Genomic DNA, 25349 nt, shown 5'->3' on the forward strand with positions numbered 1-25349 from the left:
AAATTGCTACAACTGCCAGCATGGCTGGCTGTGGAATGCATGGGAGTCGTAGGACTTTTTTTCCTGTCGAAACATGTATAGGATTGCAGGATTGTTTCCTGTCTAAACATGCATGGGTTTGTAGGACATTTTCCTGTCTAAACGTGCTTGGGATTGTAGGACTTTTCCCCATCAAAACATGCAAGGGGTTGTAGGACTTTTCCCCATCGAAACATGCATGAGATTGTAGGACTTTTCCCTGTTGAAACATGCATAGGATTGCAGAACTTTTTCCTGTCTAAACGTGCTTGGGATTGTAGGACTTTTTCCTGTCTAAACATGCATGGGATTGTAGGATTTTTTCCTGTCTAAACATGCATGGGATTGTAGGAATTTTTCCTGTCTAAACATGCATGGGATTGTAGGACTTTTTCCTGTCGAAACATGCATAGGATTGCAGAACTGTTTCCTGTCAAAACATGCATAGGATTGCAGAACTTTTTCCTGTCTAAACGTGCATGTGATTGTAGGACTTTTTCCTGTCTAAACATGCGTGGGATTGTAGGACATTTTCCTGTCGAAACATGCATGTGATTGTAGGACATTTTCCTGTCGAAACATGCATGTGATTGTAGGACTTTTTCCTGTCGAAACATATGTAGGATTGTGCCCTTATTCACTCTTCCATTGATTTCTACAGCCCTTGCTTTCATCTGGGTTTTATGCCGGTTGCCACTGTTTTCTGTTTTTTATATTTTGAACAACTTCTCTGTCCTGTGATTCGCTCGCCGTGCACCACTCCTGCTTTCGAGATGAAGGGAAAACCAAAAGTTTATTGACAGGGACAACTAAGCCCCAAAACCTGAGTGTTGCTTCAAGGCACACTCACATCTAGCACAAAAACGGGGCAGAATTAACCACCCTGCAAAAAAGGTTGACTCCAGAAACGGGCAGCATTTGGGCTGTGTCTGAGCATACAAGAGCCTGGAATTGTATTAACCAATCCCCCGTTAGAACAGGGGCCAGCCTTCCAGATATTCTGGCCTGCAACTCCCAGCGGCCCTAGACAGTGGCAAGGTATGCTGGGAACTGTAGTCCAAAATCCCCACAGGTCTGCGAGTTCCCCTCGCCCGGGACAGAACTACCCTTAGTAGGAGGAAAGACGACCCTTGATGGCACCACCTGTTAAAATAACTCGGAAAACAGTTTAATTTGTAAAAAGCCTGAACCGTACCAAAAGACGGAATTACCAAAAAAACCCACCCAAACATACAGTACAAAGAAAGAAACCGCACATTTGGCGAGAGAGGTCGCTCACGGGGCACGAGGGGCCAACCCAGCGGAGGCTCCGTCGCTTGGCACACTCCGCGTGGCTGTTGTATTAAAACTCCGACGACGCGAAAACGGCTTTCCGTTTTGCCTCCGGAGGGGCGTCGCACGGTCGCAGCCGCCCCGCTGTTGCCTCTGATCCGATTTCGGAGATAACCGCGGGAGGGGAGGTGCTGGTGGGCCGGACTGGGGTGCCCCACAGGCCAGATTACGGCCAGGCGGCGAAGTTTCCGCACCGTTGAATTAAAAGGATTTGATCGGCAAGGAAGGGGGCGGGTGATTTCAGCCGAAACCGACGCCTGACGCTGAACCGCCCAATAAATGTCTATTTTATCGCCCTTTTACGGATGAGCAAGGAAGTGGCATAACACAGCGGTTCCCTCCAGCCTGTGACACGGGCCAACGGCGAACCAGTATTCTTCAGGCCGGATAAGACACCGTCTCACTTCCGGGCGGAGAAGCGATTCTTCGTAAACGGAGGAGACGGGTCGGATCACCTCCCCGGTCAAGACCCGGCAGCCTCTTTCTCGCCGGGGCGTCCCCTCCCCGCACACGAGTCCGTCCCTTTCAGGCGCCTAGCTGTTACTCAAAAGGAGGCGGATCAGGATGCCGGCGACCAGGGAGGTCACGGCCAGCACCAGGGCCAGCCCACGGCGCCAAATGAGCTCCTTCCCCGACAAGACATCCGTGGCCGGGACAACGAGGAGATGCGGGGACTCTTCGGCCTCGATGAGTTGGTGGTCCGGCCTGCTGACCACGAAGACGTCGCCGTTGGGAATCTCCGCCTCCGTGGAGAGGTAGGCTGTGCGAGAGAGGAGACCTAGCCGTTAGATTAGGGGCGGGCGACTTCGGAAGGTCCAGGAGGGGGGGCGGGGCATGCTGAAATTTGCTGAAATTTCAGCTGAAATTTGGCGGGCCGCAAAAAAAAGGGTCGGGGGCCCATATCCGGCCCGCACGTCGTTCACCCCTGCATTAAATCAAACAGATGATCCTCACGAAAGCCAGGCTGGGAGGAGGTGGCCGGGGAGGGCGGTTTTTGTGGGCACCGGTCGGTTAAAATATACATCTCTTTCCACTTGGGTTTTTCATACCAACCTTCCAGAAACCCTCCTTTCTCTCTTGGGCGGCCCATGATAAAATAATAATAATTAATAATAATAATAATAATAATAATACATAGCACAGAGCTGTGCATTTTAAAAGGCGGAGCAAACATATTGTAGAAGGATTAGCCGAGGGGCGTAGACGGGAATTCCTTCTGGACTGCCCCCCCCCCCCAGGACATAAGGGAAAAAGCAGGCCGCTGCCCTCCCCAATCCCAGAAATGTAAGTGGGGGGGGGGCAAAGCCACCCAAGAGCTACTTCTTGCTACACGTGTTAAAACAGAATGGATGATTTCCCCCACGTTTTACCCTTTTCTCTCTCCCCTGTAAGCTCCTTGCGGGCAGAAGCCTACCGGAATTTTTGCTGTTGCTCCGTAGTGCCTGATGCACGTGGGTGATACTCCCCCCACTTTGGGGATGTGTGTGTAAGGTAAACAGCAGAGCACTTCGCAGACCCGGCTGCAGCTTTTTGGGAATGGAGGGGGTGTGTGGAGGGGGGGTAGGCAAAGTTTCGTCTGTCAGATCTGCCCCGCCTCCGCTTTGTCGGTGGGCCCTGGCAGACTTTTCTAAGTAGTGCCGGGGTCCCAATCCCCAACCCCGGTCAATCCACACACACACCGCTTAAAAGGTACCTAAGGGCACGGGCTTGTTTGCAGCGTCGGCGTCAGTAGTTCGTACCCGGGCCGTCAGCCCGGCTCGGATCTGGGCCTAAGAAATAGGAAGGAGAAGGAGAAGGAGAAGAAGGCTTAGAAGGGCGGCCTGGAAATTTGCATCCCAATTGAGGCAGATGTACTCAGCCTTCAGCCGGCATAACCAAGGCCTCTGCAGATCTATGTGCATGTAAAGCCCTGCAACTCCTTCCCGCCCCGCAATTCTCACTTAGAATCTGAGAACAGAATTGTGAGAACGCCACAGTCAATTTTTTAAAAAAATGCCTGGCCCGGATCAAGTTCCTAGCGTTCACTATTGTCATCATTTCCCTAGCCCTCTTCATTTCCAAGTTTCTAGCCCTCATCATTTCCCTAGCTCTCTTCATTTCCAAGTTCCTAGCCCTCATCATTTTCAAGTTTCTGGTCCTCATCATTTCCCTAGCCCTCTTCATTTCCAAGTTTCTGGTCCTCATCATTTCCCTAGCCCTCTTCATTTCCAAGTTTCTGGTCCTCATCATTTCCCTAGCTCTCTTCATTTCCAAGTTCCTAGCCCTCATCATTTTCAAGTTTCTGGTCCTCATCATTTCCCTAGCCCTCTTCATTTCCAAGTTTCTGGTCCTCATCATTTCCCTAGCTCTCTTCATTCCCAAGTTCCTGGCCCTCATCATTTTCAAGTTCCTGGTCCTTACAATCTCAATCATCTCACCACGTCAGTCAACTTTGAGAAATTAAAAACCACCGGCAGCCACAACAAAACAGATGTGGAAAAGTCACAGCGGAGGAAGATAAGGGAAACACAGCTACTCCGTCGGCGCTGCCGAGAGACCCGCCCCATTTGGCTCCTCCTCTCCTTGAACAGTTCCCATCCCAGTTGGTCCTTTTCGTAGAACAGCCTTTCCCAGCCTGGTGCTTTGGACTTCAGTGCCCAGCATTCCTGTCCATGTTGCCTGGGGCCAATGGGGATTGAAGTCCAACTCCCATCTGGCACGCAACAGCTTGGGGAAGGCTGCCTTAAAAGAACTATCTTCCCGGCATGGTGCCTGGGTTTGCTTTTTTCCTTCTCCCTCTGTGTCGCTTTTTCCTTTTGTGCCTGCCTTTTAGATTGTAAGAGCGGGTTCCACCCGGGTTTTCTCCGACGAAGTTGACTGGCAGCGACTCTCCAGGGAGTTTCCCCCAGCCCTACCTGGAGATGCCAGGAATCGAACTCGGGACCTTGTGCATGCAAAACAAGAGCTGTACCACAGGCCTACGCCTTGGGCGCTGGAACCAGCCCTGTGCAGAAGCCTAAGGACCGACCTGCTGGGACTCACCTCCTCCGCGGCTTTCTTCCAGTCGGCACGCAAGACGAAGACTAAGAAAGAAACGGCTTGCAGAGAGATGCAGACAATCAAACCGGTCCAGAGACCTGGAAGAAAAACGGGGAAAAATGCTCCAGGTGAACTGTTTGGTAGCTCAGAGTTATTCTTTTTGCTTCCTTTTCCGTCGTGTATTAAGTAAATACATTTCCCACCCAACCCCAAATTCTGGGAGTCCTACGAAAGCCGGCTTGCGAGAGCATCTGAGGCACTCACTGTGTCCGCATGTAATGGCTAACTGGGTTGGTTTAACTATGGCTAACTAATGGCTAAGAATGGAGCGCTTGCCTGCTTTCACTTTCCTAAACAACCCAGGGACATTCCTGGGTTATCAGGACACCCGAACCCAGGAATTCTGGTCTCTTTAGAGGTTAAACAACCCAGAGTTAACCCATGGGTTAATTCTGAGTACTTTAACCCCTAAAACCCCCAAAGTTTCCAGGTTCAGACATCACAATAGCCCAGAAACAGGCAGTGGTCTCAGGGGTTCATAGAATCATAGAATCGTAGAGTTGGATGGGGCCTATAAGGCCATCGAGTCCAAACCCCTGCTCAATGCAGGAATCCACCTTCAAGCATCCCTGACAGGTGGTTGTCCAGCTGACTCTTGAAGGCCTCTAGTATGGGAGAGCCCACAACCTCCCTTGGTTCCATTGTCGTACTGCTCTAACAGTCAGGAAGTTTTTCCTGATGTCCAGCTGGAATCTGGCTTCCTTTAACTTGAGCCCGTTATTCCGTGTCCTGCACTCTGGGAGGATCGAGAAGAGATCCTGGCCCTCCTCTGTGTGACAACCTTTCAAGTATTTGAAGAGTGCTCTCATGTCTCCCCTCAATCTTCTCTTCTCCAGGCTAAACAGGCCCAGTTCTTTCAGTCTCTCTTCCTAGGGCTTTGTTTCCAGACCCCTGATCATCCTGGTTGCCCTCCTCTGAACACGCTCCAGCTTGTCTGCGTCCTTCTTGAATTGTGGAGCCCAGAACTGGACGCAATACTCTAGATGAGGCCTAACCAGGGCCGAATAGAGAGGAACCAGTACCTCACGCGATTTGGAAGCTATACTTCTATGAATGCAGCCCCAAATAGCATTTGCTTTGTTTGATCGTGCAAACCCAGTGATGTTCTCAAAATATGTAGTTTAACTAATGTGGGTAGTTCAACTATGACTACCTAACCACTAACCATGGACTGCTTTCCTAAACAACCCAGGAGCACCCCTTTCCGAGGTCATAATCCATTCCTGGGTTGTTATCGTGATGTCCGAACCCAAGATCTCTGGGTGTTTTAAGGGTTAAACAACCCAGTGTTAACCCAACAACAAACCATGGGTTAACTCTGAATAGTTTAACCCCCAAACAACCCAGAGTTTCCGGGTTCGGAGGTCACGATAACCCAGGAACAGGAGTTGTCCCGTGGGTTGTTTGGTGCAAACCAGGTCTTGCTCTCGAAATTCCACCAAATGTGCCCACCCAACCCAAAACATTGGCGTTAGAACGTCTCGCTTCTGAACGGGCAGCGACACAAACCCTCCGCCGTCGCTTCAATGCACCCATCAAGGTCTCACCGATTACTCCGAGCTTCAGTCTGAACATCAGCGAGATTCCGATGGGCAAACCAACGAGGTAGTAGCCGATGGCGTTGGCCATGGCGCCAAACTTCTGTTTCCCGGCTCCTCTCAACACCCCACCGCAGGTCGCCTAGGGGGAGTGGGTTAAAAAGACACTGTTTCAGGGAAAGGCAGCGTGGTAAAGCAGCTAGAGCAGCCTTCCTCAACCTGGGGCGCTCCAGATGTGTTGGACTACAACTCCCAGAATGCCCCAGCCACTGGCTGGGGCATTCTGGGAGATGCAGTCCAACACATCTGGAGTGCCCCAGGTTGAGGAAGGCTGAGCTAGAGCAACCGTCCCCCTCACCTGGGGCCCTCCACACATGTCGGACTGCGATTCCCGGGCAGTTCTCAGGTGTGTGCTTGTAGCCACAAGGACTAGTAACTTTCTATGTGAATGTTTCGTAATCATTTATTGAACTGTACTGACTTCTTGCGTTTCTATGCCGCCCGTTAGCTCAAGCTCTGTGCGCCGTTCCCGAGACGAAACTCCCAAAACATAAAAATACAACGACAGAGGAAAACAGACTATAAAAATAACCCTTCAGTCTGAAACAGAATCTAGCGAGCGAACCGCGAGAAAAGGCGTCACCGTCTGGGCAAAGATCTAAAAAAGCACGACGGCAATTTTGAAAACGGAAGGGCGTTATTGCTGCTGTTGTCATTTTACAGGCTATTATTATTTTACAAGCTGTTTCTGCAGCAAATGCCGCACTCTGCACGCGTTCTGCGCCCCCATGGAACCACGGAGTTCGTACGCACACGCAGCCCCCCCGGCGCGCCATCAAGGCCGCCTTGGAACGTACCGCGATGGCGTCGAAGAGATGAAAGGGAGAGAAAATCATCATCACTCTGGCGACCAACGCAACGATCTCTCTGTCGGGGAGGAAAGGCAGAGGTGAAATTGCCAGCTGGAGCCGACCGGGAACAAGCCGGGAGACCCGCTTGATCCGGGGGCGAGAGCTGAGTCCCGATCAAGTCCGCTCGTTCTCATCGAGAGGAACTCTAGAGGGCCGCCCCCCAAAAGACCTGGCCGGACCCCTCGAATTGATACACGGTCATTCAAAAAAGGGTCAGCTCGGTTGTGAGTTAAGCGAAAGAGTGTCGGGTTCAGTTCTGCCCGGCGCAAAGACCAGCCACCCTCGACAAAGACAGGAAGCAAGGGTAACAAAATCACACAGAGACACAACGGGAGGTCCTCACTTCTGCCGGTGGATCCCCGGGGCTCAGCCTTTTAAACCAGAGTATAGGCAATTTGGCGCCTTTCAGATATTTTGGACTGCAATTCCCACAAGTCCCAGGTAGCATGAGCAGAGATCAAGGATGATGGGAGTTGTAGTCCAAAGCATCTGGAGGACACCAGGTTGCCGCCCCACCCCCCTCTTTTAAACATTCCTTGATCTACCGGGCAGAAGACAGATGGGGGAACACGAAGTCCGAATGACGCACCTGTCGTTGGTGAAGACGTAGGCCACCACGTCCTTCACGGCTGCCAAGAGCCCAGCAAACACCACGGCGAAGACACCTGGGAGAGAAGAAGAAGGAGGAGGGATGGCAGCAGCAGGCACTTCCTGCGCTCCTGTTCAATCAGCAAGGATCCATGAGGACCAGAAACTTGCATGGTTTTGAAAAGGGAGGGGCCATTGCTCAGCGACAGATTTGCAGGCAGAAGGTCCCAGCTAACCGTCTGACTCGGATGCACCACCCGTACCCATCTGCAACCCCGCTCGGATGAGATGCTACCCCCTTTAAGGACCCGCTGCTCGGGAAAGAGAGCTCCGCCCACTTCCGGCCTACCTGCTGGAGGCCTTAAAGAGACATACGCACCGGTGCAGAGGAGGCCCGTGACGCACGACTTCCTGGCTTGCTCCGCGTCGCCAGCGCCCAAAGCGTTGCCCACCCGGACACTGCAGGCCACGCTCATGCCTTGTGGCAGCTGGAGAACATTAGAAAAGAGAAAGAGGTCAGAGTAACGGGGGGAACCATAAGACGGCTGAAAGACCTCCCCCATGTAGCATTCTACGGCCTCAATTGCCATTCCAGCAAGTTGCAACAGGGGGAGATGAGACGGGGGCCACTCCACCAGCCCCTGCTGAAAGACGGCGTCATTTTCTTCCCTCTGCCCTCCGCCTCCCTCTTTCCTCGTGTGTCGTGTCTTCTTAAACAGTAAGCTGGCAGGGGACTGTCTTCTTTTACTGATTATATGTCAGTGAGCCTTTTGCAGGGGAGCAGAGGGGCAGGATAAAAATGCTGTGCATAAATTGGCCTCAAAGCCAATCAAGGGTTGGAGCGCCTCCCCTGGAAGGCTAAAAAAAGTATTTGGGTGTCGATGGATCTTTGCCGCATCAAGCAGGACTGTTCTGTGCTGTTCAAATGTAGGTTGGGGAAGGGAGAACTTCAGGATTTCGGGGAACGCTAAAGCCAGGGAACTATAATAATAATAATAACAATAATAATTATTATTCTAGTAGTAATAATATGAATAATACTACTAGTAATAATATGAATACTAGCAGTAATAATATGAATAATACTACTAGTAATGATATGAATACTAGCAGTAATAATATGAATAATACTAGTAGTAATAACATTAATACTAGTAGTAATAATATGAATAATACTGGTAGTAATAATATGAATACTAGCAGTAATAACATGACCAATACTGGTACTAATAATATGAATACTAGCAGTAATAACATGACCAATACTGGTAGTAATAATATGAATACTAGCAGTAATAACATGACCAATACTGGTAGTAATAATATGAATACTAGCAGTAATAATATGAATAATACTGGTAGTAATAATATGAATACTAGCAGTAATAATATGAATAATACTGGTAGTAATAACATGAATACTAGCAGTAATAATATGAATAATACTGGTGGTAATAACATGAATACTAGCAGTAATAATATGAATAATACTGGTAGTAATAATATGAATACTAGCAGTAATAACATGACTAATACTGGTAGTAATAACATGAATACTAGCAGTAATAATATGACTAATACTGGTGGTAATAACATGAATACTAGCAGTAATAATATGACTAATACTGGTGGTAATAACATGAATACTAGCAGTAATAATATGACTAATACTGGTGGGAATAACATGAATACTAGCAGTAATAATATGACTAATACTGGTAGTAATAATATGAATACTAGCAGTAATAATATGACTAATACTGGTAGTAATAATATGAATACTAGCAGTAATAACATGACCAATACTGGTAGTAATAATATGAATACTAGCAGTAATAACATGACCAATACTGGTAGTAATAATATGAATACTAGCAGTAATAATATGAATAATATTGGTAGCAATAACATGAATAATAGTAGTAATAATATGAATAATACTGGTAGTAATAATATGAATACTAGCAGTAATAATATGAATAATACTGGTAGTAATAATATGAATACTAGCAGTAATAATATGAATAATACTGGTAGTAATAACATGAATACTAGCAGTAATAATATGACTAATACTGGTAGTAATAATATGAATACTAGCAGTAATAATGTTCCTTGAAAATGAGACATACTTAGTAATTTGGTGGAAAACATAGATACCTCGGAGGATTTAGTCAGCAGAAAGTCAGGGGGGATAAATTGAGCACGCAGCTCAAAACCCAAACGGTCTCAGTGAGCAAAGCAAACATCCCACATTCTTACCAGATAAGCAATGGTGGCCAGTTCATAGATGATGGACTGAGCTCCCAACTCCACGACACTGATCATGCCTTCGGTGGGAAGGAGAGAGCGAGAGAGAGAGAAGAGTAATTATGTGGGAGCAGAATTAAAAGCCGAGCGTTTATGAGTTGCAAAAGGAGGAAAGGGTGGGAGCTGGTTCACACATGTTGGTTCCTTGAACATCCAGGAGCGGTGAGCATGTCTGAATGGGTGTAAAGGGTCAGGGAACAGAGGAGGAGAGGCGGACGGTAGGGGGGACGGGAGCCCCCATCCTTGAAAACCTCACCTGCCAGGAAGCTCCCGATCTCAAAGGTCCACCACTCGATACAGATCATCAGCATGCTGGGAAAAGCCAGGCGGATGAAGGAGCCCCACTCCTGGAAGCAGTCTAGCGTCCAGCCTGCAAAACAAGTGGGGCGGAGCTTTAACCCCCGGGGATGCTGGGAACCCTCCCCTGCCCCACAAATGTCAGAGCCGCCGGCTACCTAGGTTGGACAGAGACCTCGTGGGTTGACATGATCAGGCGGAAAGTCTTTTAGGTGGTCACGTGACCCCCCCCCCCCCGGCCTATCGCTGCAAAAGGGCTTTCCTATTGGTGGTTCTGCACTTCCCACCCCTGTATAAGAGGGCGCAGGCTGGTTTGTGAGGAACCAGAGCGAGAGGACGCGGTTGCGCTCATGCCCTGCCGAACGGACTTCCTCGTAAAGACGCCATTCCTGCAGTAAAGAATCGTTCTTTTCCTCTTCCTTCCTCGTCGCTTTTTCCTCGCGTGCCGTGTCTTTTTCGATTGCCAACCCTCCCACCCTCCGCGGGGCAGGGGACCGCCTCCCTCAACAGATTCCACGTGAGCTGCTCCAGGGAGCCTCTGGGGCCGAGGAGCAGCAAGAGAGAAACAAAATCGAAGGGTTCGTTTCCGGATTCCACAGAAGCGGGCCTGTAGCCCTTCTCCGGGCTCAGGACAGCTGAAAGCTCCCCAGTCAAAACAAGACGACAGACGGAGAAGCCAATGGGGTGTAGCAGTTAGAGTGTTGGACTTGGAGTTGGGAGCTAGTTTGGTAAGGAGGACTGACCCTCCAGGTCAATTTGACAATGCCCTCTGTCGATAAGGTAGAATGAAGAAGTTTCCTTCGATGTATCTTTGTTTTGCTTTAGAATTTTGCCAGCTGCTGATTGGTTGAGATGCTACTGTGTATAAATGGACCTGCTTTTCACCCTGCCAGGGGAGACGTCTTTGTCTGTAGGACTTTCTTCCTACAGCTGTTTTACGCTCAATAAAACCACAGTGGATTTTTATCCTTGACACTATCAACCAGCTCTAAGTATTTCTGAAGTGAGTAACCATTACGCTTTTCGCCATGGGATTTCCTCCAACAAAAGACGTCTCCCTGATTGGCCGTCCCCGGGTCAGTTTGCCAGCATGTGTGAAAGCCGGAGGGAACGGGAAACACGACACTCGCAGGCAGCGCCCCCCCCCCCCAAAAAGACCTTCCGGGTTTATCGACCTACCTTCCCAGGTCTCCTTGTGAATTTTCTTCCACCACACATACAGGAACAGCAGTACGGCCTGCAAATTCTGCGAAAGCGTATTGGCCCAGGCAGAACCCCTGTGCGAGAGAGCAAGGAACATGCAATTTGGGGGGGGTGTTCTTCCAGCCGGCCGCTTTGCGAACGTTCTGTTGTTTTCACGGGGAGGGAGAAGGGGAATGCTCCGTCTTGAGGACTACAAGCTTCGCCTCGGTAAAAAAATAACACCTTAAGCCGACGGCAGCTATCACAGACTGTGGCTAGAGTGGAGACGACAGGGGGTCGGATGTCTGCCGTCGCCGCGCAGGCAGTTCCCGGAAGAAAACAGCCCCGAACCCGTGTCGCAGGGGAGGCCTAGCACCCCAATGCTAAACAGGATTGACTTGGGAGACCTGGTGAGCTTTAACGGGACCTATTTCCATGTAAATAGGAATCCAAAGGGAGAGACGGGTAAGAAATATATTATTATTATTATTATTATTATTATTATTATTATTATTATTATATTGGGGGGAATCTGGCCCTCCAGGTCACACACACACACACACCCATTTCTCCAACCATAGATTGATTGGTGACTTCCTCGCTTAGGGACCGTTTCCCTCTCGTTCCGAACGGTTGAAATGCCCCTCTTAAGACTTCTAGTTTGAAGTTGAAGCAGGCGGGCACTTCTGGCCACACCCCTTTTTGCCATCGGCTCCACCCTCCGTTGGGACACGGGGTGGGGTGGGGGACAGAGCTTCTCCGGGACGGAATTCGGCCGTCACGCGAAAGGCGGAACAATTCGAAACTCCCCGCCCCGTTGGGGGGACTCGAACCCAGGACTTCCTGCATGCAAAATCTCATGCTCTACCCGCTGACCTCCGCCCCCCTCCCCTCTGGGTCTCCTCCTGAAGCTGCCGTCCCCTTGACCTGTGCCACGTCACGCACGGATCAAGTCCTTACGTCTTTGGCCAGCAGGTAGAAGGAGAACGTCTTTCTCCTCCCGCTATGGAGCCAGGAAAATGGGGACGGGGGACGGGACAGAGGCTACGATCCGCTGCTTACTCACACCACGCCCAGCTGGAACGTGTAAAGGAAGATGGCGTTCATCGCCACGTTCAAGACGTTGGCCACCACGCCGGTCACCACCTGGGGCAGGAGGATAGCCTAGAAACCCAGAAAGAACGGAACAGAGACATGTCAGCATGCAACACCGCCAAGGCGAGTGATTGGTGCTTTAACTTCTCCGTCTACTGATGCCATGTTTACGCCCCCAACTGGGGAGGAATCACCCCTGGATGAATTTTTTTGGAGCGTTAATCCCTTATTTATTTATTTTACCGCCCCGCGCACCCGCAGGAGTATTTACTAGCTCAATGCGCTCTGCTGTGTTAGGCTGCAAGCACCAGAAACTGCAAAGGGGATTCTCTTTGCCCGGCCTTCTGCCCTTGCCGAGCCTCTCAGCAAGGCGCTGCTGGGCACTCCGTCTCCTGCTCCGAAAACGTGCCCGTCCCTTCCAAAACGGAAAAGAAAAAGTTTCCCGCAGCCGCAGCGTTGGTTTTGATAGCCAAGGTACGACGGGGCTGGTAGCCATCTTTTCAAAATTCTGGTAAAATATATTCCGCCTCCGCGGAGGACGCAGATGGATTCTTTTTTGGGTGGGCGAACGCCCAACTTTGGCATTATACACAAAGGAGGGTGCCCCTTATCTCTCTGCATCAGTCGCCGCTCTGGTCATGGCTCCGTTCAATTGGCTGGCACAGCAAGAGCAGTCGATGATGCAGAAACACAAGGGGTGCTCTCCCATGAAGGTAGCTTATTCTTCCTCCCCCGGGATCAGGAAGAATAAATATTTGGGGGTACACGAGTGACACGAGGATCCAATTTTTATTTTTAAACGGTGGAGCTACCGGAAGCCTGTGATATACTGTCCTTTCCACCACCATTATGGAAACGACGCTGACTGACAACATTCTGTGACTGCCTTTTCCTCCCCTCCAGGGTAAGGACGCACGTGGAGTTTCAGTAATTTGAAACCTGAGTTTCGCGACCTCCCTCCGCGGCTGCACCAAACCACTGTCACCATAGGCGTGCGTACAGGGTGTGCCGGGTGTACCCAGGCACCCCCTAATGCCTCTAGAGCCTCCGGAATTATGCATTTTTCCTTCCCCATTTCACCCTAAGGAAATGTGCTGCGCACGCCTATGATTGTCAAGCCCCACAACATCTCCCAAGCCACCTGGAATATAGCAAGCAACTGAAGCAAGACCCTACCTGGCTCTGCAAATACCGGGTCTGTAACTGGTAGAGGAATACGGCCTACAAAAAACCCAAACAGGCGTTAGGTTAGATCTCCTTGCCATGGTTCCAATTTCACTACTGGGGAGGGTCCTTTTGTCCCACGCCTGTGTTAATTCAGGAGGTGCAAACTGTTTCAGGCCCAGGGGTATAGAACAGCGGCAAGTTTTGAAGATGGATTTTTATTTTATTTTTTAGCAATGAAAGACTAAACCATCCCTGTCCTGGTAAGGAGGAGGAGGAGTGGGAGAGGAGAAAACTTACCGGAAGAGCAGGAATAAATATCATCACATAAACCTGAGTTAACCTGCAAGAGAGACATAATCGCATTTTGTTTGTCAATTGAGTCAGAGTGGATTGGAACATAACAGGCTGGTGTGCTAGAACAGACCGAAGGCGCAATTCTAAGCATGTTTAGACAGGAAAAAGTCCTACAATCCTATGCATGTTTAGACAGAAAAAGTCCTACAATCCTATGCATGTTTGGACAGAAAACGTCCTACAATCCTATGCATGTTTAGATAGAAAACGTCCTACAATCCTATGCATGTTTAGACAGAAAAAGTCCTACAATCCTATGCATGTTTAGATAGAAAAAGCCCTACAATCCTATGCATGTTTAGATAGAAAAAGTCCTACAATCCTATGCATGTTTGGACAGAAAACGTCCTACAATCCTATGCATGTTTAGATAGAAAACGTCCTACAATCCTATGGATGTTTAGATAGAAAAAGTCCTACAATCCTATGCATGTTTAGACAGAAAACGTCCTACAATCCTATGCATGTTTAGATAGAAAACGTCCTACAATCCCATGCATGTTTAGATAGAAAAAGCCCTACAATCCTATGCATGTTTAGATAGAAAAAGCCCTACAATCCTATGCATGTTTAGACAGAAAAAACTCCTACAAACTACCAGCATTTCCCAGCCAGCCATGCAATAAAAATAAATAGTACAAACTAACTTGAATTGGAACGAGGGAGATAAACATTACAAAAAATATACCCATATTTGTTAACTTAATCCTCTCAACAAGAACGTAGACCAAAATTCTATTTCATGTTGGGATATACCTATTCATTATTACAATAATCAATAAAGGTTTTCCACTTTTCTCAAAAGCATTTCCACGCCTCTCTATTTTGTTTCGTTCTAATATAATGAGTTAATTTAGCTATCGCTGCATTTTAGCGATCCTACGTTTGATCAAACCAATCTTTTACAGAGGGATGCTTTTGAGATTCAAACATCGAAAACACGAATTCCTGTTGAATTACTGACCCTTCAATAAAGTTCAAAAGAACCATTTCCAGGTCCAAAGGAATTTCACAACCAAACATCTTTCTTGTGAAATGTTTCGTTCCTCTCCAGTATTTTCAAGCGAAGGAATGTGTCCATCAAAAATGAAAATAACCCCCTGAAGGTTTCTTTTTATTTTCTTTCTCAATCTTAACTTTTGCCCACAGTTCCTCGCATAAAGGCAACGAGAGACTCAAAGCGTTAAGGACTAGGAACTTGACACGGATTGCAAAAGCAACAGGAGGGCAGAAACCGTATCGTGTTTATTTTCACGCTGCGGTTTTAAACTTCGACATTTTCAAATTGCATTTTCCCCCCTCTTGTATTTCATGGCAATTTTTCCGCTTGTATTCTATGGCTCTAACCAATGTGTTTAACAATTTTGTATCATCAATGAGATTTAGGGTTGTCCTCTTCTTCTTTTAATCTGCTCCTTACGAAGTCCATCACAGGGTTTAATACTAATATAGGTCAAATTGCAGGTTCACAACTAATTAGAAGTCATATATGCGGTGTACTGTCTACAAACCTGTGTTTAACAAATCTGTATCATTAATGATACGTTGGGTTTTGTGCTTTTCTCGATTTTAATGGCACTTGCTTTTAAACTGTTCTAGCTCCTGACGAAAGATTCATTAATCCGAAACGTTGAGCTCTTTGGACATCAATAAGGGTTTTTTTGGCAAACCTCATAACATCAGAGCTTGTTTCCTATCCACACCTATAATCAAGGTGAAGAGCCTTCAGCGTCGCGGCTTCTCTCCTGTGGAATTCCCTGCCACTCCTTTCGGAGCCTCCTGAAAACCTCATTATTCCAGGAAGCCGTTCCTTAATGTCCAGCCAGGAGTCACTGTATTTGCTTCTTTTAAAATCTAAGTGTTTCATTCTGTTTTTATTTTCATTTTATCTGGTACACTGCTCCGAAATTTGCAATGGGGAACGGTATATAAATATTGTAAATGAGTAACGTAACGTAAACGTGGACTGCCCAGAGAGCTTTGGCGGTATAGAAATGTAACAAATAAATGAAATCAAGCCATCCAGAGAGGGAGAATGGATGGCTCTCTGCAAACACTGGTATGCCGATAAGCGTGGATGCTCAAAAGAGAGGTCAACTCTGGTGCTTGATAAACGTGTTAAAAACTATTTTATTCTTTAACGCCGTAACTGCGGGTGAGAAAACCAGTGAGACGCAGTCCGAAACGTTGAGCAGAGCATTTTGGGATTGAAAGAATAAAATAGTTTTTAACACGTTTATCAAGCACCAGAGTTGATCTCTCTTTTGAGCATCTCTGCAAATACTGCCAGAGATGGGACATAGAGTGTGTGTGTGTGTGCCACCACCAATAATGGATGCGGGGAAAACACCAATAAAACGTGCAATGACTAACCTAGAAACTTCTGGGTCTTGTCTGCAAAGCAGCAGAATTTGCTCCGTGTTGATAAACAGGGCCCAGCAAGGAAAGCAGAAGAGCAGGAGAATGAGGATCCCGCGTTGCAGGATGGTCCCGACTCGCTTCACGTTTTTGCTCCCGTATGTCTGACCAAAACAAAAGCAGGCAGCCCTTTAAAGCGATGAAGGAACCACCGGCACCACCCTTGTGCAAAACGGCTCACCCAACGGGGCTGGTCGCTCGTACGGGAAGCAACCACGCTGTACAAAACACTCCCGTCATCCCCAAGACAGGGATCTACGGATTGGGTCACATCCGCTCCGTCTCCGTTTCGTGGACCGTCAGGCGTCATTCGTCCCGCCGTCCGCCCGCTGACGGAGTTGGGTTTGTCGTGGGCGAAATTCGTTCCAGTGGTGCTCATTCAAACGGACGGCCCCCACCCTGCCCAGCTGTGCTCCTTGAGGGGAGAGAAAAACCAGCCGCGGTACCTGAGACATGAGGGTGTCGCAGACGGACGCCAATCCGGTGCCCACCGAAATGCCGATCACGTTAACGACCTGGAGGGGGCAGGAGGGAGACGGAGACGCAGCGCTCGGTGAGAGGCGAAGGACGCCGGCCTTTCAGGGGCAGCGGTGGGATCTTTTTTTGGTGGGAGGGATGTGGGAATGATCAGACCAGGCCTGACTGAAGGCTTTGGACCCAGAGCCACCGGTAAGGGCAGGGTGGGGACTGATGACAGCCGGATGGAGAGGGGAATTCTTACACACAGCTTCGGGACACGAAGCACGCTTTAACAGAGCCCGATGCTGTATGAGAGCAGACGATCCAAAGGAGGCCAGAGGAGAGAAAGCTGATCCAAACATAACCATTCATATATTTATTTTTTAAAGCTTGTCACCACTGTCTCTAGGAGGGCTTTCTCCGACTCGGATGCCCTCCGGATGCTTTGGACTTCAATCCCCATCAACCGCAGATGGCACGGATGCTGGGAGTTGTAGTCCATCCCCATCCAGAGGGGGCCGGGTTGGGGGAGGCTGCTCTATGAGTCAGGGGAGGGATGAAATTTAAGCCTACACCCCACTCCACCTACCCTGGTACTCACAGAGGGCAGGCCGTAACTCTACGGCAGGAAGGTTCGTACGTACCGATACGGCCAAGGTGACAGCATCCAGTTCAGCTTTGCCCAGGTGGCCGCAGAAGATGGAGCTCACCACGCTGATCAGGAATCCCAAAAGCTGGGCCACGAACTACGGAGGAGAGGCTTGGAGTGAGCAGCTTGCCACCGCAACGCCAGCCGCAACCCGCCCCGCTGGCTGCAGCCAGTCACATCCGAAAGGGAGGCATCCACCCACGGCCGCAAGTTCTGCGGTTGTGGCCACCTTCTCTTTCTTTCCCATGGAAAGAAATCCAAACCCCCGCAAGTGGAAAGCAAGCATCTCAAGGACACGATAGCTCGACCCTACTCAGGGTCGCCTATCCTCTGCCTTAAAGCAATTAAAACGTCACGCCACAGCAATCCAAATCCCATGCCGAGAGGAACGGAATTCGGCATCAAGGACGCCAATTCGCCTCGCCTCTCTCATTTTCCATCATTCTGCCGTTTCTGCTTCCTTTCTGTTAATTTATTCCAGTTTTGGCAGTCACAGAGAGCCGGCGAAACCCTGCCCTCCAAGCTTAGAAATCTCATTCGAGTTTCCGCTCTGACTTTGGAGATTTCAGCGGGAAACGTCAGTGTCTTTTTGCAGTCGTGAGAGCTAGAAACTCGCTTTTTTTTTTTACAATTAAAATATCGAAAGGCAAGACTTTCAGGAAGCTGCCTGCTGCACTCAATACACCTGGTAGATAATTTTGTGCGTCCCCATGCATGCAACAGAATTGTGAATAAAACGTACATCTGCAAACCTCGGAGGTTTCCCTTTGGGCTACGCCAAAATCCAAACTTGGAGAAACGCAACCGTTCTTTACATATATCGGATCAACTGACTATCCACATCTGGCATTGCATCGTAAACACTTAGCTAGCAAAAGCTAGCTTTCCACGAACGGGGATATCAATGCAAGGGGCGCTTTCAGGGATTTCATTCCCTGCTTGCGGTCCGAGTCAGGAAAGACGGCTCCCTGTGTGTTTTGGGCCTGCGTGGTTTGAGTTGGCTCTCAAGACCAGGAGCTGACGCCTTCAAAAGGGAGTTTTTGGAATGGGGAGAAGGAGTCCAAGAAAAGCTAGAACAGGCGCCGACAAGTACAAATTAGAAAACCTCTCACCCCAGAGACACATGAATAATCCCCTTTAGGGCTAGGATATTTCACCATAACAAAGATCCTGGCAGAGATGATGAAGAGGAATAACAGAACTATTGCATTATACGGACACGAGAAAAAAGAACCGGTTCGCATGAAACACCCTCTACAAATACACGGATTCAGCAGGGGTGGATTGGATTGGATTCACTCCAAAAGAGGTGATTATTTTTAAAAAACTTGACAATACAATGACATTGTTCGCAGAAACATGCAACAGAGCGGGGGTACTGAATTCTGGAACATGCAACAGAGCAAAGGTGCTCCACTCCAAACGTCCCCCGACCCGGTAGCCTCCAGATGGATGTAGCTGATTGCCAGGAGTGCTGGGCGTTGTGCTCCCAAACATCTGGGCGGTGCTGTGCTATGAGGGACTACACCTCCCATTATCCCCCTGTGTTGGACTAGACACACCCACCCCGGGGCCCGCTACTCGAAATTCCTTTCAAAACTGGGCTTGGATCCAGGATCTTCTTTGCACGCAAAGCACAGCTCATGGCCTCTGCTTCGAACTCGGGTCTCATAATCACAAGATCTTGCCCTGGGAGCGATATATTGGCATGTTTTCAAGAGGCCGTGTCATCCGGGCGACTTCTGAACCTGATGTCAGATGGTCCTCATGTTGATTGACGGCATCCAATGCCCCTATCTGAGACCTCGGAGAACTGAACTAGAAAGCACATTGGTCATGCCGGCTGGGGGACGATGGGACTTGCAGTCCAAAGAGAGGGGAACTACATTAGTCAATTCAGCGCCGGGCGTTTAAATATCACGGGCATATTTCAAAGCATGGGTGGACGATCTTTTTTCTTTTTGTCGGTCACTCGACTACGATGCGGAAGCTAGAACACCAGAGCAACAAGAGAGGGGGGATTTAATGGGGGGGGGGGACAATTTGGGCCCCCACAGCAGGATGTACAGAAGGCCTCCAAGGGATCAGCTGGAAACAGCAAAATCTACAACGTCCAAAACTATAGGACGTTTGACCGCACGAAAGGTAGCTTGAAATTTTTCCAAAGCGTAAAGCGGCCGATGATTTTCAGATTGCAAAACCGGGGAATTATTATTATTAATTATCATTATCATCAATATTTATTCATTTATTGCATTTCTATACCGCCCAATAGCCGAAGCTCTCTGGGCGGCTCACGGAAATTAAAACCGCGAAGTGCAATTGAAAGTATCAAACTTAAACCACAGTAAAATAATAATAATAATAATAATGTTATTATAATCATGTTAAAAAGACAGGCGTGTCGGTGTCTTTATTTTAGCAGACATCTGGGAAGAAAGGAGCGAAAAAGACGAGCCTTGTCGGAACCAATTAACCCGATCCGTCCGTCCGGAGAGAACGTTTGGGTTCCTCTGTGCACGAATTTGCGTGCAGGTCAGATTTTTGCCCGTGGGGGGGTTGTGACACGACCCACAACACCGCATTCGGCAACGTATGTGTACTTAGTTTCCCGTGAGCCATAAAGAGGCTTAGGATGGGAACTTTGGGTCGTACCATGTTCAGACTTTGTTCCGCCCACATCGCTCCCTTATCAGCCAGTGAAGATTTGGGGAAGGGGGGGGTGAAGGTCCGTCCCTGAGCAAAGTCAAGACAGCGTTGTTCTGGGAGGACGTTGTTACCAATGCTAAAGTGTGCAGCGGTGGGGGACGTGTGTGTCCCCCCCCAAATTCACCCCTACATTATTAAGACCCAGAACTGACTATGAAAAGAATATCGACAATATTTGCTTGTTAAACTTCCTAGTGGGGTTTAAACTGGGGCGGGGTGGATTAGGCCTGGTTGTTTTTTGATGTTTTCATGGCCATCTTTCATCCCTTGATGTTGAAAAATTTGCCTCCTCTTCCCAAACCACAAGTTGCTGGCTTTCTTACTGCGGGGCATGAACAGGGCGGGGAGAGAAAAGGACTTTGTTTTATTTTATTAAGAACTAAGGTTTAACTGGGCGCTCCAGATGCACTTGGATTACAACTGCCATCATCCCCACTGTCGTGGCCATATGGGGGTCGGGCTTCCAAGTGTTGTTGGACTACTACGACTCCCGTTAGCCGGGCTGATGGGGCCTGGAATCCAACCAGATCTGGAGGACAAGAGGTTCCCTCCGCCCCTGGCCTGTATACTATCTGCACTTTTTCAAAGAAGAAGAAGAAGAAGAAGAAGAAGAAGAAGAAGAAGAAGAAGAAGAGGGAGGAGGAGGGAGGAGGAGGAGGAGGAGGAGGAGGAGAAGAAGAAGAAGAAGAAGAAGAAGAAGAAGAAGAAGAAGAAGAAGAGGGAGGAGGAGGAGGAGGAGGAGGAGGAGGAGGAGAAGAAGAAGAAGAAGAAGAAGAAGAAGAGGGAGGAGGAGGGAGGAGGAGGAGGAGGAGGAGAAGAAGAAGAAGAAGAAGAAGAAGAAGAAGAAGAAGAAGAAGAGGGAGGAGGAGGAGGAGGAGGAGGAGGAGGAGAAGGAGAAGAAGAAGAAGAAGAAGAAGAAGAAGAAGAGGGAGGAGGAGGAGGAGGAGGAGGAGGAGGAGGAGGAGGAGAAGGAGAAGAAGAAGAAGAAGAAGAAGAAGAAGAAGAAGAAGAAGAAGAAGAAGAAGAAGAAGACAGTGAACAACAACCCTGCATGGTAGGCTAGGCTGAGAAAGCTCAACCAGGCCCCCACTGCCCAAGGACAGCTGGCGAGCTTCATTGGGGTTCAAGAGACTTCCCTCCCTCCCTCCCTCCCTCTTTCTTCCCCCCTTTCCCTTCCTTCTTCCTCCCTTCCTTTCCCAGCTGAACGCCAAACCTCAGAGTTTTAAGATGTCCTGATTCTCATGTCAATATCGTATCGGTTTCATGGGCTCTTTTTAACGAGTTGTATGGATTCTACGGTGTTTAATGTTGTTGCCCGCCTCGATCCAGAGGAAGAGGCGGGTAGGAAAATAATAATAATAATAATAATAATAATAATAATAATAATAATAATAATAATAATAATAATAATAATAATAATATCCTTCTGCCCTCCCTCCGTCCTCCTCCTCACCACCGGGGCGCCGATCCGGACGAGCTCCCGGGCCTCCCGCGCGGCGCCGACGGGCAGGAGGCGGCGGAGCCTGCGGGCGCAGCGGGCAGCCCAGGGCGAGGGCGAGGGCGGCGCGTCCTCGGGGCCGCCCGGGCGGGCCTCCTGGCCCCCGGCGGGCTCCGGCCTCATCAGGGCGTCCGCGGTGCACAGCGTGCGAGAGAGCGCCTCCCGTCGTCTCATGGGGGCGCAGCCCGGCCCGCCCAGCCCGGTCCGCCCAGCCGCTCGCCGCCCAACGGCCGCCCCGGGCCGCCGCCGGGCAGGCAGGCGGGCGGGCACCCACGTGCCGCGCGGGCAGGCAGACGCGCGAGGGCGCGGGCTCGCGCGGGGAACCCCCTGCCCCATTGGGCGGAGCGGCCAGTGACGCGAGGCCCCCAGGAGGGGAGGGAGGGGACACCCCCCTTCACCCCCCCACCCCCAAACCACACCCGTTCCACAGCTGGCACTTTGCGCCCTGGCAACTTTGCGCACGCCCTCCGGATCGTGGTGGGATCCCCAACTCCCATCATCCCCCCGCCACGGACCAGGCTGAGGATAGGTGGGGATATGTGTGGACTCTAGCTCCCATCAACCCCAGCCTGGTCCGTGGCGGGGGGATGATGGGAGCTAGAGTCCACACACACACATCCCCACCTGGAGGGCCGCACCGCTTCCCGCTCCGGGTAAACGTGCCCAGAATTGGGCTGAGCCGGGAAGTCACTACAACTTCTGTCTTCTGCTTCTTTTTCAATTTGGTTTTCACTGTTTTATTCTGTTTTTATTTTCATTTTATCTTGTGCACCGCTCCGAATTTTTTCAATGGGGAGCGGTACATAAATATTCTAAATAAATAAATAAATAAATAATACAATACCCCTGTGAGGTGGGTTAGGCTGGTGAGATTCAGGGCTGAAGCCAGCCTCCTATCCTATCTCAAGCTAACAATTTAAAACAGTCGCCCTTGGCTATTACCATGTGCTGCCTATTATTATTGCTGTTGTTGGTGCTGTTGTTTGATACGTTATTTTATTACTAGTGCTTTTATTAAAAACATTTAAAGATGTTCTTAGAATGTTTTTTAGGATGTTTTAACAATGTATATTATGTTTTAATTCAGTTTTATGTATTGCTGTTGTTCCCTGCCTCCATCAGAATGGAGAGGCGGCTAAGAAATATTTTTATTATTATTATTACATCATCATATTACTATTATTTTATTATCACCAGTATTATTTAGTATTGCATTATTATTACTACATTTTGTTATCATTTTATTACTGTTGGTATTATTTTTATTATTACCTCAGCATTATATTACTATTACCATGTTATTATCGCTAATAATATTTTTGAATGAATGAATGGTTTCTTGGAGTCACAGACCACAAAGTAATATTATTTTTATTATTACATCATTATGTTTATGATTATATTGTCATTATTATTATTGCTACTACTTTTGTTATTCGTATAGTTCTGAAGTTTGTTCATTTTTAGCCCATGAAAACCAAAACATTGGTTGCGTTATTGTTAATGTCGACACTATAATATTGCTGGTAATAACATGGTTCATATTGTTCTTGGTTAAATTTATTATCCTTAGCAAGATTTATTGTTGTTTTTATTATTATTATGTCATTTGTATCCGGCCTGTAAGATAAGTTAGGCTGAGAATTTGGGAGTGGCCCAAAATTCCTCAGTGAGTTTCCTGGCCCAGTGGGGACTCAAAACCCAGGTCTCCTAAGTCCCACTCCAACGCTCTAACCACTAAACCACACCACCTCTGTGTCCCCTTTACCAGAATGTCATCAGCAACTGCTACACAGGCCAGTAGCAAAACAAGGCCTCTACCCTACTTAGATGCCAGAGTCACATCTAATGTTATCTAATGCAAACATTACATAACAATCACCGTTATATATACAAGGCATTTCTTCACAGCCAGCCTCACAAAACAGAAAATAAACCTGCCCAGGGTTGGGACTGTCTAATATTCTATTGGATTGCATAAGAATTTGGGCCACGCTCCGAGACAACTTTTTTAAGCCCTGTCGATTTCAACAGTCCGACCTCTTTCATTTAAATCAATGTGAGTCTTTTGGGGGTGTTTATTTTTTAAAAAAGTGGCTATATTCAATGCATTGCTATTTACACCTTCGCCGCTGTTTTTCTGCCATCTGTCCCCTCAAAATGGCAGACAGCACACTGGAGATGTAGAAGTAACAGCTTTGAGCTATGATGGGTTGGTGGTTTTGGTATTTTGACCCCAAACACCCCTTGGAAAGAGACTCAACCAACATCCGTCCCCACTGCCCGCAGTATACCAGATAGCAGCACATGTATTCACCAAGTTCCCCCTTGGAGGGGATCTTATCCTTTATCCCACAGGCAGGAGAGGCCCGTCATAGTGAAATAACACAAGGTGGATGCAATGTGTGTTCACAAACCTGCCCGCAAAGGTCAGGGTTGCCGACTGGGGAGATTTCTTTTTTCTTCCTGTTTTTGCTCGTTGCATTTGACTTGCAAATATTTGCCGCCATCATTTTGCAACCAGACGGACAGATTTCCTGCTCTTTCATCCCCTCACCACACCAGCTTATTTCTCTTCCCTTCGCTTCACGTAGATACAGATTTTTAAAAAATGATTATTTATTGATTTACAGCATTATTTTTTTTAACCCGCTCCTCCGCCAAATACAAGTTCCCAGAGCCACTTCCAAGGACGGATAGTGAGACGGTCCCTGCTGCCTTCCGGATTACAATCTTTTTTTTTTTACACGACACGAAAGGAAAAGACAGGAGGAGGGAAGAGGAAAAAAAAATCCAGGAACCCGTTCTTAGTTTCAAAGATCTTAGAAGTGTTCTTTCAGACAGGGATGTTGTATGTAGTTTTTCCTCCCAGAGGTGATGCTCCAGCCCTGGGAGAGAAGTTTCCAAGATGTGTTCAACCCACTGAATACGAAAATCAAATCCCTTCCTTGCAAACACGGTGCAATCGGCGTCTCTGCCGTTCGATGGAAGCAGCTCTTGTTTTCCGAATGTATTCTGAAACTGCCCCCCTGTTCTCACTGCGCTGAGATTCACGGTGACTGCAGCTGATAAACTCCACTGTTGCTAACAGAGACGTAGCTAGGTCATGTTAGACTCTGGATTTCATGCTTTTTCGTGCACTTTTGGGATTGTAATGTACATCACTTCACTTCCTACAAAACGTGCTAAGGAAGCTATTCCTGGCGAGGGGGTGGGTGCGTTTCCCCCCCCCCGCTTTCCCGCCGAAGTTCTCCGAAAATCTCCGAACGTGTCCTCCGAATCACGAGAGCGGAATCAAAAGGACGGGGGGGGCAGAAAATCCACGCCGAATAACCTTTCACAGCTGAAAGCAGGCAGAAAGCCACGTTGGCAGGATCTACTTTTGTGGTGGTAGTGGTGTTATTGGGATCTCAAAATCCGTCAACCGGAGCGTGGCGCGGAAGAAATACATTTAGGAGGCCAGACATCCGAGCCCAGGAATTTTGTTTTCAGCAGGCTGGCTGCACGGAACGGAACTCACAGTCCTTAAACACACACCCGAGCACTCCGGGATACTGCAGGCTTTCTTTGTTTCAACGATAGGATTTTGGGCAGGGCGCAAGGGTCATTTTGTTAAAGAATGGAAGGCCTTACTGATTGCAAATTGCTCTAGGATCTACCCCCAAGATGCCAGGTTATTTCAGTTGAAAACATGCCGCTATTTACTGTTGGTCGCTAAGCCTTAGCAAGGGCACACCTAAGGAAGC

General features: G+C 48.5%; 1 protein-coding gene across 1 annotated transcript; it reads right to left on the bottom strand.

The window, feature by feature from the left end:
• Positions 1-1164: 1164 nt before the first annotated feature.
• Positions 1165-21777, bottom strand: LOC134412787 (multidrug and toxin extrusion protein 2-like). The gene is made up of 17 exons (XM_063146799.1): positions 21559-21777; positions 17392-17493; positions 16735-16803; positions 16244-16392; positions 13814-13856; positions 13526-13570; positions 12321-12418; positions 11252-11349; positions 10032-10145; positions 9728-9795; positions 7845-7953; positions 7467-7542; positions 6824-6893; positions 5976-6108; positions 4372-4466; positions 3044-3119; positions 1165-2110 (listed from the first exon to the last, which is right to left on the bottom strand). Exons 1-17 carry the CDS (start codon positions 21775-21777, stop codon positions 1884-1886), a joined length of 1791 nt encoding a protein of 596 aa, XP_063002869.1. The 3' UTR covers positions 1165-1883.
• Positions 21778-25349: the final 3572 nt, after the last annotated feature.

The sequence above is a fragment of the Elgaria multicarinata genome, chromosome 22 (assembly GCF_023053635.1).
Source record: "Elgaria multicarinata webbii isolate HBS135686 ecotype San Diego chromosome 22, rElgMul1.1.pri, whole genome shotgun sequence".
In the NCBI taxonomy this organism is placed as follows: domain Eukaryota; kingdom Metazoa; phylum Chordata; class Lepidosauria; order Squamata; family Anguidae; genus Elgaria; species Elgaria multicarinata.